A 20,260-nucleotide genomic window follows, 5' to 3' on the forward strand; every position below is an offset into this window, starting at 1 on the left:
TCGGTCCCTGCCGGCGGCAAGTCATCTTTTCGTCCACTTTACTTTCTTCACATTGACATTCTAAATACTACAGATAACACCCCCTGTACTTTCCTTGGCGTTATTGTCTGTTAGTTCTCATTAATGTTGTGTCTAGCAAAGATAAACGAGCCCTTGAAAAATCATAGCTTTCCTTCACATACGGTATAGTGTCTCTGTCGCGTAGAATTCATGCAAAAGTTACACTAGAGGAAACTCTATCGTTGAGATTGCTTAACTGCCTCAGGAATTATTGCGAGTGCATGGACGTGCCGCCTAATACGTTCAATTGAAATTGTACGCGTTATCTCGTTAGATTTTTTAGCAATCGTACCCTTGTAATCGCAACAGGGCACTAAACTTCTTAGTGGAAAATGAACCATGAATTGCTGCGCAGATAACAAGTAATTGGCTGTTTTTGCTCGATTTACAAAACTATTTACAAAGCCATGATCGATTTAAAAAGCCAGATTTACAAAGGTAGGAGTTTAGGCAAAGCCGAGTACTCCGCATCATTCCCACACTGGCTGTCTCGCGATACTTGTAGTTGCCATGGGCACAAGCGCCTCGGTTCTATATAGTACATTTTTTTTTCAGGAATCAGTGATTCCTGAAATGGGTTGCAATGTGTCTTAGTACGTATGTTTCGGGATCTTTTAGCGAAACGGTTTCTGGAACTTGTAGCTTTCGATCTTTCTTCCAAGAACTCGACACTTTTGCTGCTATTGACACGCTTCTCTCGTATACGGGTTTAACAAAAGGCTGTTGTATTCACACGTGGTGAGAAAACAAAACACAAGGAAAAGGTGCGAGCTGGTGCTGCTGTTTCGTTTATTACACTTGTTTAGACTTATCAATCAACCTAGTGAATCCGTGCGTAAGATCTCCTCGTGCGTCAAAGCTTTGGCGAATTTCTTCAGCTAGAGGCAGATTCTGTTTCCATATTTGTTGTTCTTGTTTTGCACAAGTTTTTGTTGTGATGGCTAAGCGAATAAATTCAGCTGCCCATCATAGATTTAGAGGTGTGTTCACATATTTCTCGCAATGCGTGCTATGGCATGTTCTACACTAAATACATATATATTTCGCGTCAGTGAGTGCCTCATTCTGCATATAACGTGCCTAGATCTGTCCGGCGTCATGTGCAGGGCCGCCAATATTTTGGATATACACCTAATTTCTATTCATTCTATTTTTTTGTTTATATTTTTGGCATGCATGCGAAAAGCTGCATTCGAAAACGTACTGATTCCCACTTATCCAGTTAGGCCTCGTATAACTCTACCGGATTTCTAATCCTGATTTCATGCAAAACCTGAATTTTTTAAACAAAAGCATAACATAAGAGCATTCTCAATTGTTATCTGCCTATACCGTTATACTGACCCACTTTTTATTTCCACGGACCGGCACAGGTAGGACGTAAGATCGCTAGTCCCTGTATACCCGTAGATGAGGGAAAGACGCTGGCAGCTGGTGCTGAGCAATACGTACTGATTCATTACTGCTTATGGAGATGAGAATGAGATATGGGCGATGGCAGCAAGGCAGCGCGAAAACTGAGCGCTCATTGAGCTTAATGTATTAGCCCACATAGTAGTAAAAAACTTGGCACATTTTTTTTTAAAGAGCTATTTGGCAAGTGTTCGCTATAGTAGCTGCTGCCAGCTTCACGTGTTCTTCTATATCGGCGATACAATGTATGCCAGTTACAGCAAAGGCAATGCATATTTATAAATTATAAGTGCTTACCAACGTCACCACGCAGGGAATGGAAGAACTGCGCGCAGGTACGTCTGCAATGTATTCCATATTTCCCCCTTTTCACATTGATGGCATTGACAAACGAAGGTCGCAGTTCAGGTTGCCCATTCCTCACCTTTGAAGCGAAGTACGAAAGATACGAACCCACATTCCGGTTTCTATACCATGCAAGGGCCAAGATGTCGCAGCGGCTTACTCTTTGTCATTACATCTTCATCGCTGGGGTGAATCTTGTTGCTCACAACGGAGAGATAATGCAAATACAGTCGTAATCGGATGTAGGGTGTAATCGGATGTCTTGGTTTTTGTTTATAGTACTCCGCACCATGAATAACACCCACGTACAAGGATGAATCAGCCACATTCGATCAGCAGGCCACCGTCTGCTACTCGCACTCCGGGTGGTCCGAACCACCAGCAGTTCTCAGCACCACGACGTGGATTAGCCTCTGTGTACCAGCTTCGGTTGTTTACGATATGTACACCGATTCGACCTGTCCGAAGTGTATTGGCGCATATTGCGCAGTTCTTGTGCGTATCGTGGCGATGGCTGAAAAACAGACTCGCGTCACGGTGATCTGTCGTCTTTCCTCAGAACCGTCTAGCGAGTATGTGTTTGCTTCTGGACAGGTCGTAGTACTCGCGAACGAAATGAACCACGTCATATGCGTACACTGTCGAAAACTGCGAACATCTTCTATCATGCTCCCTGGGCTCCGGTAGAATACAAATAAAAATATATTCGTAGACAACTCAATATTGTATTGAGATTCAATGAAAACAAGGTTGTTGTTATGAAAGAGGACGGCCGATATTAGCCAGTTAGCCAACAGTAGCGAGGAAGCCAACACGTAACACTAGCCTACACAAGCCAAAGCAATTGTCGCTGAGGGGTACACATAAAATAAGTCAACCATTGAAGGGACGAGAATTCGAAATTTATTTGCGGAAAGTTAATTGCAGCAGTGCACTACATGTCTGAAACAAAATACAACCAGTAATTGGGTTTGGGAAGGTATGAGGCCCAGAGGAAGGCGGGCAACGCGGTGAGACTTGGCCCCCACTGATGGAGAGCTCGGTGCAGGCCTATGTTTGTGACATCGAAGTTTCGGTTAGTGGCTATGGGGAACTCACTGCTGAAAGCAAAACGTGCTCTTGTGTCGAGTTCTTTGTGGGACTGACATGTCGAGGTGTTTCCATCTGATGATGCGCGCCGCAGTCTGCGCGTCTGCGCCTCTGGCCTCGTGTCACAGAGAGCGAAGTATGGGAGACTGCGCCATAAAGCACTAAAAGTTCGACGGTTTAAGGGTAAGACCCTGAGGCGAGAGACCCTGAGACGAGTGGAGGCGCCGGGTTTCGCTTGAAATTCTCCTGGCCTTGTGGATCTGTGGAGCGGGGTCAAGTGAGTGCGCCATGCATCGGCGCACGCACAAAGGTGACGTCATCTTATCGGGTCGTCTTTGTCTTTGACCCCCTGGTAATTTTTTTTTCTCCGCACTGTCGTCGCATTTGTCCTACTTTAGTTGTTTGCTCATATCGCTCACGTTGCCCAGCCCCTATCGGAAGACCGCAGTGTGCAAGTCTGTACCTCGAAATGTTTACGTGTCCAAATTGGGCTGATTTGGCGCACTATTCTTGAAGAAGAATGCTAACGTTCGCGACCAAATAGGGAATCTGAATTACGTTTAAAAAGCGTGGGTGGGTGGGTGGGGGGGCTGTGTGTGTGTGTGTGTGTGTGTGTGTGTGTGTGTGTGTGTGTGTGTGTGTGTGTGTGTGTGTGTGTGTGTGTGTGTGTGTGTGTGTGTGTGTGTGTGTGTGTGTGTGTGTGTGTCGGTCATGAAGTTTATTCAAATCGCAAAAGCCCACGATTCGCGTGCATGACACATTTTGAAACTTGCAGCATCAAGACATTTTGAAAAGCATGGGTCAGCTCTCCATTCCTGTCACTACTGCCCAAGAAAAATGATATACGCGTCACTGTTCAAGCTACCGGTTCTGTATTTACCACTGAACCTTTTCATGCATGAAATATTAAATATTTGGTTGATTAATTTATCGGTTGAATGAATGAATGAATGAATGAATGAATGAATGAATGAATGAATGAATGAATGAATGAATGAATGAATGAATGAATGAATGAATGAATGAATTCTGATCCCTCCCTATCATATTGAGGGAATGTCTAAGCGGCTGTCTTGTGTCGCCCTATCTTTCCCTTTTTTAATTATTTTACTTGATCTACTCGACATGCAAAGACTGTAAACTTACCGTTTCTTAGTGAACCTGTTTCCGTCCCACAAATTGTTCTTAGGCGTCACTTTACTTGAACTGCACATCAAAATCTGCAGTTTATTGGCACTTGTCTGTGCGTGCTAATCGTGCATCGACAGGTTGCGGAAATCTTGCTGACAAGGAGCTATTTCTCAATACGATTGTGTTATCGATTGACGCACATACAAAACACTCGGGCAAAAAACAGTATCTACGCCTTCTTTCTGTGACCCGGTGCGGTAACAATAAGTGTTCGAGCTTTCCATTACGCACTCTCACGTCGTAATACACGCACGCAAGATAACTCTTAAGGGCTACGCACTTGAAGAAGGCGTTTCCGAGAACGCGTCTATCTTGGGTTGACAAGGGTGGGGAGGCGAAAGACAATGCCGAGACTCGACTATGCAATAAGCGCGTGACCAATACTTTCGTCTTATCCTAAGAGAGAAGCTGTTAAGCTCGACGTAAGATGGATGGCCACAAGAAATAAACTATCATCATCATGAACGGGTATGTGCCACAGAAATTGGGCAAATGCCACTACTCACCGCTGGTCCACTAAAAATGAAGAAGGCAAACAGAGACATAAACAGAAAGAAAGTGAAGAAAGGCAGGAAGAGAAAGACAGAGAATCAAAGAAATAAACATATGGCATAAAATGACAGAGAAAGAGAGAAATCTATAGAAAGGCAAGAAAAACAGAAAAAGAAAGAAAGAGAGGAATACAGAGAATCAAAGAAAGAGAGAGAGAAAGAAAGATAGAAAGTAACCAGAGAATGAAAGGGAGAAGGAACTAAAGAGAGAGAGAGAGAGAGAACGATAGCAAGAAACCGGCGTTAGCCAGAAGACTGAAGGATCGACCAGCTTCGCTCTGCCAAGCTTTGCGCGACTTAGTGCAAGCTTCCCGCAATTCTTTCCGCTATAGAAAAAAAAAAAAAAACTCGCCTCACAATTCAATAGTGTCATATTTCTTTTGATGGCATTGGTTTGTGGTTGTTAGTAAAGAATGAGGGAGGAAGAAAGCATAAGCGTGCGAACAAAGGGGGGGGGGGTTACGCCCCCTTCCCTCGTTTAATGGGGGTGCCAAGTCAGCCCCATATTTTTACTCCGTCGTTTAATGCGCGGGGCCCATCATCTTCTTTGGAAGTGATGATTTTTTGGAACCATTCGTGTTGACGACGACGACGACGACTACATCGACGGTCACTTTTTCCGTTCGATGAGGCATATAAGGCTGTCGCCTTAATCAAAGCAACACTGTCGCTTTTAGAGCAGTCCGGTTTGACGTCAGCTGAGGCAAACTTACAAATATCTCTGGTTTCCGTGAGGCGACGCTTGTCATGTTTGTCGAACGTGTCGAAGACAAACGCACAGAAGCCGCGCAACGGTCTCTTTGCACCCGCGAGCTTCACGTTCTGGACATCTTTTTTTGTTCTTTTCATTCGTATGTTTTATTTGATAAGCGGTAAGACAAAAGAAAAGGAAAACACATGATGCTTATCTTCTAAGCGCAACTGTCTGTGCATTTTTCAGCGTGCCGGGTGCAAAATGTACTGCTCAGACTGACGTCATAAGGGCTACGCCGGAGGAAAGTCCACTTAACTCGACCGCCGCCTGGATGAGTGGGGTTTACACACTTTACTCGCCTCTTTGTGGTGCGTGCCGATAATCAGCTGCGAAAAAAAAAAAGACAATGGGCCTAGTGCGAATGTGAGAGCCGGCTTGGCTGCGTCCAGTATTTACACTTTCCTGTCGGCGTCCGGTTCGTAAGTCTGCTCTGGTGGTACACTCTTTCATGTGGCCTTATGCTATAGGCCTGACCATTGTCATTCTGGGGAAGCTGACATTTTGGTTGGTACACGTATGCGTAGAGTGAAGACCCTTGAGAAAGCATGTGGTTGTGCCAGCGGCGATTGGGGTCACGTGAAAATTATCGACCACATTCTGTACCCTCGACCTGTCCAATGCATGCCCTCAATCTTTTGGATGACCGGTCGTTGTCGGAGCTCAAGATAGGACAAACGCCAGCTTACCACTTGTCGTATCGGAAGAAAATGCGGACGGTGCTAACGCTCACAATGCTTTTGCGTATTCCGTTTTCGTTACATTTTCATGCGGTGTTTGGGATTCCTACTGTTCTTTCGCACTTATTACTATTTTGCTTGACCACTCTCTGGCAGGGCACCAACTAAGATACTGTCTTCCTTGTGTTAAGCTTCCATGCTCCACTTCTTTTTGTGCCACTGAAAAGGACGCAGGACAATTGACAATGTCTTTCGTGTAATACTACGATGCTCCATTAATACATTGCCCTATTTGCTAAGTTGCTGTTTCGCCGGCAATTCGAAGCATTGCTATTGATAACTGCGTGTAAGATAACTGCACGAAGGAGAATCGTAAGTAGATCCGCCGTTTGAACTGCAGTAAACGTTCACTTACTGATTACAATAGCACGTATTATGTCACGCATGCGCAGACAAACAACGGGATTGAGGGAGCGGATCAAACTTGACGGCCTCAACCACTCGCTGTCACTGTACTTGATGCTCTGAAGAGCTTTGGGCTTGGGGAACGATCACTTCCTGCTGATTCTCGCTTCAGTGCACCGCAGAAACATGGGAATACGGGAGCTCCAACACTATATAAGACAACGCTAATTTGCACCCGCCACAGATGGCCTATTTGATATGGCGCGCGCTGGTCACGAATGCACTCAGCCACGCAGACAGACATGCGCAGCCATGACAGGGCTAGCAGGGACGCACAATCGTCTGAGGATAACTCCTATTAACAGGCGGCATAGTGACATTTCTTCTCGTCAAGCGAAATCCAGGCAAAGAAAAACTCAATCATCGCATTGAAATGAAATGAAGAAAACGTTCTTACAAAGGCGGGTAGTCAACATTAGTCACAATTTAGCCAGAAATTTCGTCAGAAATATGACGTCGTACCCCGTTGCAGAACGCGTGTGGAAGAGTGCTAGGAAGGCATCACCCTCATTAGTTGTAACTTCGTACACAGAAATATGGCGCAGAGGCGTCGGTTAGTGAACTACGGTGCGTTCCATTCTATCGGAGGGACGTCATTGGAAGACCACTTCTCGACAACGTAATTGAAGTGCTTTCAAACCTTTAATTGAGAGCCACACGCTCTAACAGTCCGTAGGTGATTGCCTATACAAACGCCGTAGCTATGTTATCACTCCAGATCCGTTAAGTGACAAAATATCGAAAGCGTGTTATGTGGCTCGACGCGTGCGTGCTAGGCCTAATCACAACTGGCGCCTTCGAGCGGCAGAGTTTGAAAAAGCTGCAGACTGATGTCTGATCGGGCTCTTGTAACAAGAAATACATCTCAAATTGGAATACAAGTGCCCTCTTTGAGGATTTGTAAACTGAGTGACCTGAATTGAACGGACAGCTTGGCGTACAGTGCTGGATAGGATCGTGCATTACTGCACTCAGCGATATGTCACTGTGCTTGTTATATGTTTAGTATGTACCATCGTAGGCAGTGGCACAGGCAGTGGCCGCTTTACATGTTATGCTGCGGACAACTCTCTTCACAAAGCAAGTGCGTTGCCTATATAGTAGAATCCGTAGTGTGAGCAACTATTATGTCAGACGGAGCATGTAAACTGTTCGATACCGGGGAGTGAAATATGTGTTATAGGTATAACAAAACTGTGCTTCAAATAGCAACAACATATACTTGTTCTTATCAGTGGCTGTCATGGACCTAACTGGCTTCGTCCGATACGTGCGTATAGGAGTAAGTTGCTTATGATTCGTTTCTTCTCCTTGCGCAGTCAAAGTCCTTCAGCGAGAAAATTCAGAGCGATGTCGCCACGACGAATGCTGTCAAATTTGGCTGGATACAAGGAGTGCTGGTGAGTTCGCCTTCGTCTGATGTTGTTGCAAAAACATACAATAACCTCTTGAGAGCAACTCGTGTCGTCATTTCTCTTTATTAATGCTGTCTTTGTGTACAACGCATATTTCGTTGAAATACAGATTGCCTTAGTTCGCTTACTTAATCTCAGCAGTTCTTTTCCTCTCTTTCTAATATCTTCCCCGATTGTGACAACTTGACGTACTGTGTGTTTCAACCCATGGCGAGAAGCGCAGTAAGCCAACAAATAATGAGGCCAAGTAAAGCACAGGGAGCATTATTTGTAGCTTTTCATTGAGCTTTTGTAATTGGGCAATGTCATATTCATTGAACTTCAGTTAAAAACTACAAATGACGCCCCATATGCCTTCTTTGGCTTCATTAGCTTGCGTATAACAAACTAATTGGGTCTCTCTACCCATTTTCCCTCTTTCGTTCAAATAGGTACGATGCCTTCTCAACATTTGGGGCGTCATGCTCTTTCTTCGGCTGTCCTGGGTCGTGGGACAAGCCGGAATCGGTGAGTTCTTTGCCAACAATTTTTTTAACATGCATAAACGCATATAGGTGACGGTAGGAGGGCAAAGGGGAAGAGGAGGGAAAGGGTTCATTGCGTTGTCATTTCCTGTTGATCAATATTCATAACGTCACTGCGAAACGAGCGTTGAAAAATAATGCGAAGCTCTTGCTTTTCTTTCGGTGTGAACGCTAATTCCTTCGAGCACAGCGTTTGTTATAAGACGCCGATCGAGGCAGTACGGCAAAAAGTCTTCACGCACTTTCCTGCTTCGTCTTCGAAATAATTCATTTCTTTAAGGTACAAAAAGTAATACGTTAATGAAAACCAGCAGATAATGAAGCGAGGGAAGGTATAGGGGGCGTTAATTATACTGTTTTAAGTGTATTGTAACAACTGCGATAAAGATGTGAAGAAAGTAAAGTGGACGAAAAGACAACTTGCCGCTGGTAGGGATCGAGCCTGCGACCTTCGCATGGGTCCCTCCGAAGGTCGCAGGTTCGGTCCCTGCCAACGACAAGTTGCCTTTTCGTTCACTTTACTTTCTTCACATCTTTATCACAGTTGTTACAATACACTTAAAAGAATATAATGAACGTCTCCTATAATTACCTTGGCTTCATTATTTGCTGGTTTTCATTACGGTTGTGTCAAACAAAGAAGCGAGCCCTAAAAAAATTGCCTTCCTCCGTTCAAGAGTAATACTTGTTTCACAGGCCAAATTTCATTAAAGACTCGAACTAGGAACAAACACAGCCCCATCGGATCATAAGTTCTGCAGTTCGGACGTGCAGCGGCAGAAAAGCTAATTTATCGTACGTCATAACTTCGAAAATCTCGTACATGAATTATTGAGTGTCATTCATGTTTCCTTCAGGTTGCGACATCGTTCTGCGGTTTTTCTCGCCAGATCCATTCTAAACGCGAGACACAAAAGAAACTACAATCACTACTTCTGTTGGCTTGTAGCTTTCACTTTGTCGAAGTTTCAATGTGATTGAAAGGTTACAGTTTTACCTCATCACGCCAGGCTGTAACCAGTAGTTGTTCAGCATTGAAATATTGCCAAAATATGCGCATGCTTCGAAAAAACGAGTGCTGGGCCGTCCGTTTTCTTTAAGCTTGTGGAGGGAGGATAAAGGTCCTTGTTCCGAGAATATACATAGAAGGCAGCACTTGGTGTATGGAACAGCATTCATTTTATGCTCTTCTCGTAATTTATCGTGAAAGTTATGCAAGGACATTTGAGGAAATTGGTCGCGGCAAGGACACTTTATTACTTTTGCCCAACTCTTTGAGAAAAGGAAGCATTCGGGACGTTTTCTTCTTGCCCGACGGAATACGGGGCTTTTTCGGTTGTAAAAGCACTCTGCGAGATTAAATGTGGATATTGCGAATATTGTTCCTGGGGCTATAACGGAAGCTATCAATCTGAATTTTTAAAAGTCTAGGATTAAAAACAAAAGCTTTCAAATCAAGCGATATGTAATCGGGCGTAAGTCCAGTCCTTAACTGTGGTACTGCTGTGTTCGTGGCAAAGGGTTATGATGTGAAATAGTTCTGCTACGTTGTAGTGACGGTGAAGGACGGAGTACCCAAACCTTCCAAATGAATATTGAACTCTTCAAGGGTTGAAGTTCTGCTCCTTGTGTTCCTCGTTTTTGCTGATTACAACGGCAGCGGTGAGCACGGTCGTATAGCTCTGGAATACGTGTGAACGCATCTGCTATTTAGTCACTGTACACTCCAGCGCACACCGCGCTCCAGCGTAACTGCTGGTGTTCTTGTACAGTCCAGAATTTCCACCACAATTCTCGTTGCACGTGCGATCTGATTACAGCGAGATTATTCCGCTAGCAAAAGAGAGAAAGAGAAGAGAGAGAGAGTGAGAGGGGAGGGGGGGGGGGCAAATGAAGACAGGGAAGTTATAACCACATATCTGTTGAATCGTTAATGAATTTGCATTCTTGTTTATTAAAAGAACATTTCCCGGAAATTACATATTTTGACTGTGTGAATTACAGGTCTTGCCATTGCCATCATCCTGCTCGCATCTGCAGTGACCATGCTGACAACACTTTCCATGTCAGCAATTTGCACAAACGGAGAAGTCAGAGGAGGTACGTAGATCGGAGACAACCTTCGAGAAATATACATCCGTGGATAACGATTTTTTCCAAGAAAATAAAGAATCATTAAACATCACCTATGTGCCGCAGGTAGCGCGATTTTACTCCTAACATAATTAACAAGAATTTCACTAAATATGTATAACTAGTTCACGATTTACTTTGCGGTTTGCGACCGTATGGCTACTTTCGTACTTCAGTGCGTAAAGCGACGTTTAAAATTAAGTGAAATAACAGTGCAGATATCCGCAAATTCGACATCGCGTATGTCGAAAAGGGTGCGATCCGAAAGGCGTACCCAGTTGCATTATTCGGTGTCCATAACGCTGGTTAAGTGATTTGGTTAGTTGCACAATAAGTCCAATATTTAATTTAGCAAGCACAAGCACTTTTTTTTTCACAAGCAAGAACTTTGTAACCTGGTGGCATTTTCTCGATTGCCGATTCATTTTCATGCGCAAAACTTTTATGCATGTGCAACCTAAGCGTGTTAAATGGCGGTACACGTACAAATTTGACAGTAGTATCGCTTATTGTCGTCGTTGTATTTTTACATAATAGAAATTCATGCCAAAAACAATGCTTATGCCGCCACTATCTGCCTGATCAAATAAAACCAGTCCAACTCCTTTTGCCACAACTCCAGTGTGCGTTTTTTTTTTTCGCTTTCAGTGACACTTGTTCATCCCCATTTTGTTCAAATGCTTATCGCAGGTGGGACGTACTACATGATATCGCGGAGTCTTGGGCCGGAGTTCGGCGGCGCCATTGGGTTGATTTTCTCCTTAGCAAACGCCGTAGCCGTTGCCATGTACGTCGTCGGTTTTGCAGAAACCGTGCAAGCCGTGATGACGGTGAGGGCTCTGGTTGTAGCTATTGCTTGCACCTCTTTCTTTCTTTTTTAGTGAAGTTTTTTTTTTTTCGTTAAAGCGAAGGTGATCCTATCCCGTATTTGTGTTTATGGACGTTTGTTGCCGCTAGCTTGTTTAGCATTGTTCTGCAAAAAGTTTCAGTCCCGCGAATGCCGAAAAATATTTTTTTTATTGAGGGAAATTGTTAATACTGGAATTCTGAGCCCAATAAATTGCCGTTCGGCCTCGCGAGGCGCTTCAAGTATTTTTTCAGCGATATTTGTAACCGTTTCGTAAGTCCAAGACGTGTGCATCTTGCTGTTTTAAACTTTTTCGATTAGCCGAGTAAAACAAATACGTTACAAGTATGCGCATATTTGCCATTCTTGATTAGTTTCTCTCGAAAAACGAGTGTTTGCCACTGTAGTTGTCACTGTGATGTATGTGGGTCGAACTTTATGCACAGTATTTTTTTGCGGCGCGTATCGAACTCGCAGAGACAAGGCCAGCTGATCGTGGATGGTGACATGAACGACATCCGCATCATCAGTTGCGCCACGGTGGTCGTGCTTCTCTGCATTGCACTCATCGGCACCGAGTGGGAGTCCAAGGCAGGCACATTGCAACGCATTTAGCTCTTATATGAGATTTCATGTTCCCTCAATCTGGGTCGTCTTTTTTTTTCTTTCTACTTACCAGGCGCAAATCGTGCTTCTCCTGATCCTGTTAGCGGCCATGATTGACTTCGTCGTTGGGTCATTCTTCCCGCCCACCACAGACCTTATGGCCAAAGGCTTTGTTGGCTACTCCGGTGAGTCTCCCCGCAGAGGAGACGAAATCTGTCTCCTTCCCCGCGCGGCCTGTGCGTTGCATGTTTGTGCAACACTGCGCAAGTCCTGCAAATTTTACTGTTCAGAAAATATGACGAAGGACTTTTGTTGCTCTTACGTCCTGCCTACGACGTTTGCTACTGTAGCACGCAGAACCTTCGTTATTGGTACATTTCCACCAGAGGGCACTGAAAATAGTCTTCACATCCTTCCCACAAGGGTTACTGGTACACCAAGCACTTCGAAGCATTCCGGAGTCTCAACTAACAGATATTTCCAGCATGGATCGAACATCGCACTATCGAAGTGAACATCCACCGGTGCACATTCACATGCACATGCACATTCACATACACATTCACGCGAACATTCTCACGCACGTTCACCGGTGTGCAGAGGATACTGTGGCAGACATGTACAATAATTTACAATACAAATGATGGATTAGATGACACACGGGTGCAACCGACATTATACCAGAAAGTCGGCCGCACCCGTGTGTCATCTAATCCATACTGTAAATCCATATTGTAAATTATTGAGAAAGTTTTTCAATGTCTAGAGCAGATAAGCGGTGAACATTTAGTTATGGATAGGGTTTGAAGAAAAAAATAGATGCATGCATGCAGCAGACAACTAAAGGACGTGAAGAAAGTATAGCTGTCCTGAAATAAAAACATTATGTAGGGCAACTTCATACCTGAAGCTGAAATTTGGAACTTTGTATGCGTAGGATGGAGCCAGCTCATATAAGACAAGAGCCATAGAGGACTCTGAGAGATACCTTTACTTTGCTGTTGGCACGAAATAGGCTAATGATGATAATACTCTCAACAGAAATTTCCTTACGAAACTTCAGTCTTTCAAGCACGTCTTTCCTCCAGTGAAATCGTCCCTCGAAAAGCAATATATTGAAACGCTACAGTTTTGCCATTGAACCTAATACGATATACCATCACGGAAAAGTTCTTCGTTTCGTGTGAAAGCGCTGCTCGTTTTATATTGTACAGGTACTCTGTTCATGGAAAACTTAAAGCCGGGGTTCAGGGACGGCGAGACTTTCTTCGACGTCTTCTCTATTTTCTTCCCGGCGGCTACGGGTATTCTGGCTGGTGCCAACATCTCCGGAGATCTAAAGGTACGAAATTGAAAACTTTATAAAATTATTGAATTGATTGCATAACAGATAACTTGCGGAGCGAGCATATAACAAAAAACCATATGTGGGCCTGCGAAAATTTCCGTCTGTTCAGAGAAGCGCTTATTTTTTTTTCATTTCATTGACGAGAGACGCGCAATGAGGTTAGTGATGTTTGTTGGGAAGGGCTGCTTATATAACGAATGCTCATGTAGTACGCGCGTTCTGAGGTATGTTGAACTCGTTTACTACAGCAAGCGGTAGTAATTTCATGACTGTAGAATATGACCCCTACCTAATGACGCGTTCCAGGCGAAATATTGAACTTCTGATGATTATGCCTATGTCATTTTACACGCTACATTCGGATCAGATGTGCATTGAAGTGAAGCTGTTGCGGATACAGGTGTGAGACGTACTTAACTCACAATATACAGACATGAAACTTAACTATGATTAACTTGACAATATTCAGCCCGGTTTTCAAAGCTTCTCCGAAGTCTCGAAACTCGGTGGTTCTCGCCGTTACACCGACCTTGCAGGATCCTCAAAAGGCGATCCCCCGGGGCACTCTGTTGGCCATCTTTATCACAACCTTGTCGTACATCGCATTCGCCGTCATAGCCGGCACCACAGTCCTGCGTGACGCCAACGGCTTCCCGTTCAACCTGACCGAAGCTGGAGTGAACTTCGCCGACATCGCCAACTGCACCATGTCCGAGGCCGACAAGTGCGAGTACGGACTGATGAATTACTTCCAGGTACTATAACCACTAAACGATCGTGTCGTTTTCGCACTGGCTCAAATATGCGCCTGAAAATCGAACAAATTGAAGCCTGTTTCAATTAACTATGTACAGTAGCTTTTGCTGTAGCCTAAACGTTTCTCAAAGTTTCTTACATTTCCAATTTAGCCTCCTTCTCATCGAATAACTGAAGCAGCTGCTGCTTTCGCGAAGACTTTCAGAACCATAATGCTTACAACTTCTTTTGTTTTTTTGTGGCTCTTAAAAACCGACACTGTATCACAGATGTTTGAAGCCTTCTACAACTCCACCGTTGGTGTGAGCGCATTCTGTAAGAATATTTTTTTCTACGATTCCTGTTCTTTCTCTTTCGTCCAGCTGAGTGATTGCTTTTGGAGATAACAGTGGTGCACCTTCGTCTATGCGAATTACAAGAAGAGTCGAGAAGAGTGAAAAAAGTATCAAAAAATTACTACAGCATATGGCTACCAATGTGCTATTACTAACAACTGCAAACGAATCACATTGCAAAACTCGTTTCCTCACCTGTGTTCTTACATACCGAATTTAAACTGCCAACGCACAGGTCATGGAAATGGTGTCCGCTTACGGTCCTCTGGTAATCGCCGGTGTTTTCGCTGCCACGCTGTCCTCTGCGTTGGCCAGTCTGGTCAGCGCCCCCAAGGTCTTCCAGGTAAGGGAGCGTTCTGAGCATTTCATTACTCACTAAGGCAGTGATTACTTTTGGGCTTTCTATGATGCTCACGGTTGGCGTATCAACTATAGCGTCATCGCTGTGCTCAAAATACCCTTCTTCAGTCATCACTATGAGTTTGATGTAGTGAAAGCGTTCTCGTTTTATGGTACAGGCTCTGTGCAACGACAAGCTCTTCCCGTACATCCACTGGTTCGGCAAGGGCTTCGGCAGGAACAATGAACCAAGGAGGGGCTACATGCTCGCCTTCGGCATTTCCCTTGCCTGCTGTGCCATTGGCAAGTTAGCTTTTTTTTCTGAACTCGTGAAATTATCTTGTATTTTCCGCGGTGCTTAAATGAATGTCGATCACCGGTGCTAACAAGTTCCAGAGGCTATTTTTGCACGAACAAGTTGTGCCATATTTTGTACTGACTAAAGAATGTTTCATAGCGTGCCTCTGGGGGTTCTGAATGCTTTCTATTTTTTTAATCGTATCCTCCAATCGTGACCGGATGTACAGTCCGAGTGACAGCGAGAACACTTTTATACGAGCAAAGCAGAGACGTCGGCCGGTTGAGCTTTGCTTCCGGCTTGCTACTCTGCGTAGAAGAAGGGGAATGAACGGGTAGGGGAGAAAATGTTTAAATTATGAATCTAGTGTGCTGTGAATGGACTTCTGATATTAGCGCCACGGTATATTTTTCCCGCGTTACCTTATAGACATTGAAGTCTGATCTTTCTTGCAGGCGAGCTGAATGCCATCGCGCCCATCATCTCAAACTTCTTCCTTGCTGCCTACTGCCTCATCAACTTCTCCTGCTTTCACGCCTCGTTCACAAGAATGCCGGGTAAGCAGGCCACATCGAGCAGAGATGAACACCGACTATTCACTTTTCCGAAACAAAGTTCCGCAAAGAACCGCGATTAGCGGGCTTCCTTATATATGTTGGTTCAGATGATTTCAAGATAAGCTTAATGGTTGGCTCGAACAGACGGCGCTTGAATTTATGGTTATTTAAGAAATTTTGTTAGCCAATAAATTTGTTAGCCAATAAATAGAAGACATGAAGTGTACTATGTTAGAAATAAAGTATTGCAAAAGAAGGAAAAGATGAAGACTCCACTCTGACCACACAACAAATTCAGAATTCAACGTTCAACCGCCTACAGCTTTGTTCACAAGTGTATTTTAGCACGGTACTGTGTTAAACGAGTTGGTGCATAGCTCAACAAGGTTATGTGGCGCAATGAACGACTTTAGGCTAAAAGGGAGGCGCTCATTTTGTCTTTTTTTTTGCTTTCCCTACCTTGTTGTCTTTATCTGTAAACAAGGCTGCTATGTGTAGACCGAAACATACTTTTTCTTTTCTTAGACAGAATACTTAGTTTCGCATCATAATGACACGCTGTCTGTCCTAAATACGTATACATGACAACTCGTGTAGTTTTTGCTACTGGAAATGTGAGAGAAACTTATAATGAGCAATCGCACCCTGTAAGCTCTATGTCGTTCCAGGATTGCCGTCTGTTGGCTCCCTTAAGCATAACGCGTTCATCGCGACTTTTGTTTAAGGTTGGAGTAATCGTCTTCCGCTTACGCTTTCTAACACTGCGCGTACTTACAAGCTTGAACTGCAAAAGGTACGCATCTACACACTACAGGTAAACGGCCAAAGTGCTTTACCTCGGCCGTGAAGGACCTGTACCTATTTCGTTATGTCTTGTGCTTCACTATAACTTTGGAGCGAAGTTTGTATGTACTATGGGCGCAAACGCTGAACTCGTCCTAATCTCTATAACGCTCTGCTTCGTGACGCAGGGTTCCGGCCTGCGTTCCGCTACTACAACCTTTGGGTCAGCCTCGTGGGTGCCATCCTTTGCTTGAGTGTAATGTTCATCACCAATTGGCCCACGGCACTCGGAACATTCGCTATCATACTCGGACTCTACATCTTCATCTACAACAGGAAGCCTGGTACGTCTTAACGCGTATGGCTGTCTTGAACTTAGGCGAATGAACCTGTTTTTTTTTTATCTTATTTTTGTGAGAAACTTTGTTTGCAACTATATAGCTCAGCTCCTCAAATTTCATTACTGTAATAATTCTACAAAAGCTTGAATGGTGTTCGTCACTGACCGTGATTATCCTCTTCAGAATATACCCCATACATGATGACCAGCGGTGATGTAATAGTGAGGCACGCAGCAGGCTAGTTAGCGTTTGGCTGACAGTGTCTGTAGTGGTGGCTGTGTCTCTAGCTATGCTGCGTATCTTTCACGAAGCGGAACTTAATATATTTCCTACTTTGCGCTTATAGTCAGAATATGTGTACAAGTGCGAGCTTCTTTTTATCCGGAAGAGTGTTGCAATGTCCTCACATCTATATACCATGTGTCAAACCCCTATATCATGCATATGTGCTTAAATACGCTTAAGTCCTCGACCAATTGGAGGCACCTGTCACTGCTTGCCGAAAACAAGCTCACTGATGTAAGGCTTAACGATATTGTTCTCGAGTGCTGCACAAAGCTTGCTGAAGTGTACACGTTACGACTAAAATATCTTTGCCGTATAACATGAACGCGCATTTTAAGCATTGGCGAACACAGGCGGTAGCTTTCGGCGCCCACTCACTCAAACTCTAGCGGTTCTGTTCAATCTTATCCGAAGTACTGGTCGTATGAGTACTCACACTAAGACGTCTATTAGCATGCTCACTGTCTGCACTATACCGCTGTAACGCAGATGTCAACTGGGGATCGTCAACTCAAGCGCAGACGTACTTGGATGCTCTGAACAGCGTCGTCAAGCTCAACAACGTCCGCGATCACATCAAGAATTATAGGTGAGGCACCTTGCCTTTTTCACCGCTTCTGGCGCGCATTCTTCAAAGGAGCTGCTACCACACCGCATGAGCATACCTTCAATCTAATTCTTCTTTAAGGCACCGCAGCCGTAAATAAAGGCATTTATGAAATGCTCCCGCGATGCGGTATCTGGGAAAAGGGAATAGTATTTCCTGAGCATGGAAACATAGCCTGGATTGAGAAGTGTGCTAGTGTAGGAGAAAAACAAATGATCGTGCTGTTTTAATGGCTGCATGTAAGGCACAACTCGACTGACAACAGGCTTATTCGCTGAACCCGCTTCCCGCAGATTTATGACCCGGCTTGTGAATGCGTAGGTTAATAGCATCGATTAACAAGAGGCACAACTCAACTGACTCGACTTCACATTTACCTTACATTTACTACTAAAAACATCCCCTTTCCTTGGCATTATTGTCTGTTAGTTCTCATTAATATTGTGTATAACAAAGAAAACGAGCCCTTGAAATTAATACCCCTTTCCTTCGATTAACAAGAGGCAACATGAGAAAAAGCAGACCAAGCGACAGGATTACACGAAACCCATGGAATATGTACGCAGTGAATGACAAGGCCCTCAGCGCTTAAAGACGCTTCAAAGTACCACCACGAATAAAAACACGTTTAATACAAGAAACCGCAAAATAAATCGCAAGAAAATTCCGGGTGCTAGGCTACAGTGGTGTGTGCACATTATAGAACCTCAGGTGGTCAGAACTGAGCGGCAGTCCCCTCCTCCCACCCCCTATGGCGTCTCTTATAATCCTGTCGTGGTTTTGACAAGAAAATCCCCAGAATGTTTTTTTTTTGTATACACGCGGCAAATCTTGCGAAGTGACTCGGTGGTGGTATCACGAATATTTTTGGTAGTGTACACAAGCGAAAATATTGTCCGGTGCTTTCGGAGGGCTCTTGCGCTGTGAAGAAATCCACGGGCAATATGCACGGGTAATATCTACGGGCAATATGGATGCATAGGAGTGACTGAGACGAAGAGGCTTTTCCAAGTGGCGACTTCTTTTTTCTGTGTTTTAAGCAAGCGTGAGTGAAAGTAGAGAAATTGGAGAAGGCATAAATGTGAACGACGGAAGACTGAGCGTGCATTTTAACTGGGCAACGCTAGATGGCTTCGGATAGTTTGAGCAGGCAGCGACAAGATACCGAACATTAGGGTATCCTTGTTATGGCATACGAGTAGACGTAATGTTCTGGCTAATTTTACCTCTGGCGTTGTATTCCTGAGGCTATGACCTTTGCATGCGGGGTGCTTCCGGACAGGTTGTCTTGATGTGTGTAATCACTAAAATCGTTAATGCCATATGGTCTCCCACATGCTTATTGGACGGTATGTGATCCGTTATTACGGGCTTTGTGATGCATATGTTGATCCATGGTGCGTACGAACAGGAAAACGCGACGGGCCTGACATTTCTTGTGTGTTTGTTTGTTGCGTATGTGAATACGTTTGTTCAACACCTGCCCGCTAATATGCTACAGGCCTCAGATCCTGGTGCTCACTGGCTATCCCGCTGATCGCCTGCCTCTCGTCGACTTCGCCTACTTGCTCACCAAGAAGCTTTCCCTCATGGTTTGCGGAGACATCCGCAAGGTAAGGTTTAATGCGGCTTTTGGTCTGCTTTAGTATTCGTATGTAAGGGTGGACGCGCTTCAGAACGGCGTATACTGCGTGGAGCAGTCAAGCAAACCGCCAGCAATTGAACACGACATTTTCCAGTGCGAAAAGAAAAAGCTTAAAGATTGGGCAGAGAAGAAATGACTGGACAGTAAGAACGCTAGTCTTCAACTGAATTGACACTTAGAAAAGTGCGAGACAAGTTAAAAGCGCATGCGCTCGAAAAAGAGCTCTAGCATTTACAAAAAAAATTACAAGTCAACCGATGCACGTAGCACGGAGGCGTTTATAGAGGAATTCTTTTTCTTTTCTGCCCAGAACGATTAAGGCAGTACTCACAGATCTATCGCATTCAGCAGATATGCAGAAGGTTTCATGAAAAATCCGGCAGATCCCACGCACTGTGGGAATCGATGTAATGCGAAGCAGCCAGCAAATAGCTGCATACATCGCTTTGTTTATTTTTTTGTCAAATGAAATCATTCATGCTATGGCATCTAGTTCACCATATATCGCATATACCATGCCAACGAAACGTATATTCTGGTATATACACTGCATGACCGGTCATTTATGTTCATCACACACTCCTGTCATGCCATACCACTTTTGGTATATATTCAGTTATCTAAACGGCCGGAAGCGCACCATAACAGTGTCATGTAAATCATACCGTACATGGCATGCATAACATAATTCGCATGTTAGGACCTGTCATTTATGTTCGTCATACAGTCACATCGCACAATACCAATTTTGATGTATATCAAACGAGCGAAATGGCCGCGAGTCCACCATGAGCGTGGCGTGTAAATTATGCCATACATGACATGCATGTCATGGTTTTCATGTTACCACCTGTCATTTATGTTCGTCATACATTCGCGTCACGCAATGCCAATTT

General features: G+C 44.3%; 1 protein-coding gene across 1 annotated transcript in view; it reads left to right on the top strand.

The window, feature by feature from the left end:
• The first annotated feature begins 7,854 nt into the window (after positions 1-7,854).
• Positions 7,855-20,260, top strand: part of LOC119385929 (solute carrier family 12 member 1) — a 34,420-nt gene continuing 22,014 nt past the window's right edge. The window contains exons 1-14 of the mRNA XM_037653292.2: positions 7,855-7,945; positions 8,392-8,467; positions 10,489-10,584; positions 11,308-11,447; positions 11,942-12,055; positions 12,144-12,255; positions 13,285-13,412; positions 13,955-14,173; positions 14,745-14,852; positions 15,028-15,151; positions 15,602-15,703; positions 16,675-16,830; positions 17,602-17,701; positions 19,221-19,332. Of these exons, the coding sequence (XP_037509220.2) occupies positions 8,422-8,467; positions 10,489-10,584; positions 11,308-11,447; positions 11,942-12,055; positions 12,144-12,255; positions 13,285-13,412; positions 13,955-14,173; positions 14,745-14,852; positions 15,028-15,151; positions 15,602-15,703; positions 16,675-16,830; positions 17,602-17,701; positions 19,221-19,332 (1,557 nt within the window). The 5' untranslated portion in view covers positions 7,855-7,945; positions 8,392-8,421. The remainder of the gene's footprint in view (positions 7,946-8,391; positions 8,468-10,488; positions 10,585-11,307; positions 11,448-11,941; positions 12,056-12,143; positions 12,256-13,284; positions 13,413-13,954; positions 14,174-14,744; positions 14,853-15,027; positions 15,152-15,601; positions 15,704-16,674; positions 16,831-17,601; positions 17,702-19,220; positions 19,333-20,260) is intronic.

Source organism: Rhipicephalus sanguineus, chromosome 3 (genome assembly GCF_013339695.2).
Source record: "Rhipicephalus sanguineus isolate Rsan-2018 chromosome 3, BIME_Rsan_1.4, whole genome shotgun sequence".
Lineage (NCBI taxonomy): Eukaryota > Metazoa > Arthropoda > Arachnida > Ixodida > Ixodidae > Rhipicephalus > Rhipicephalus sanguineus.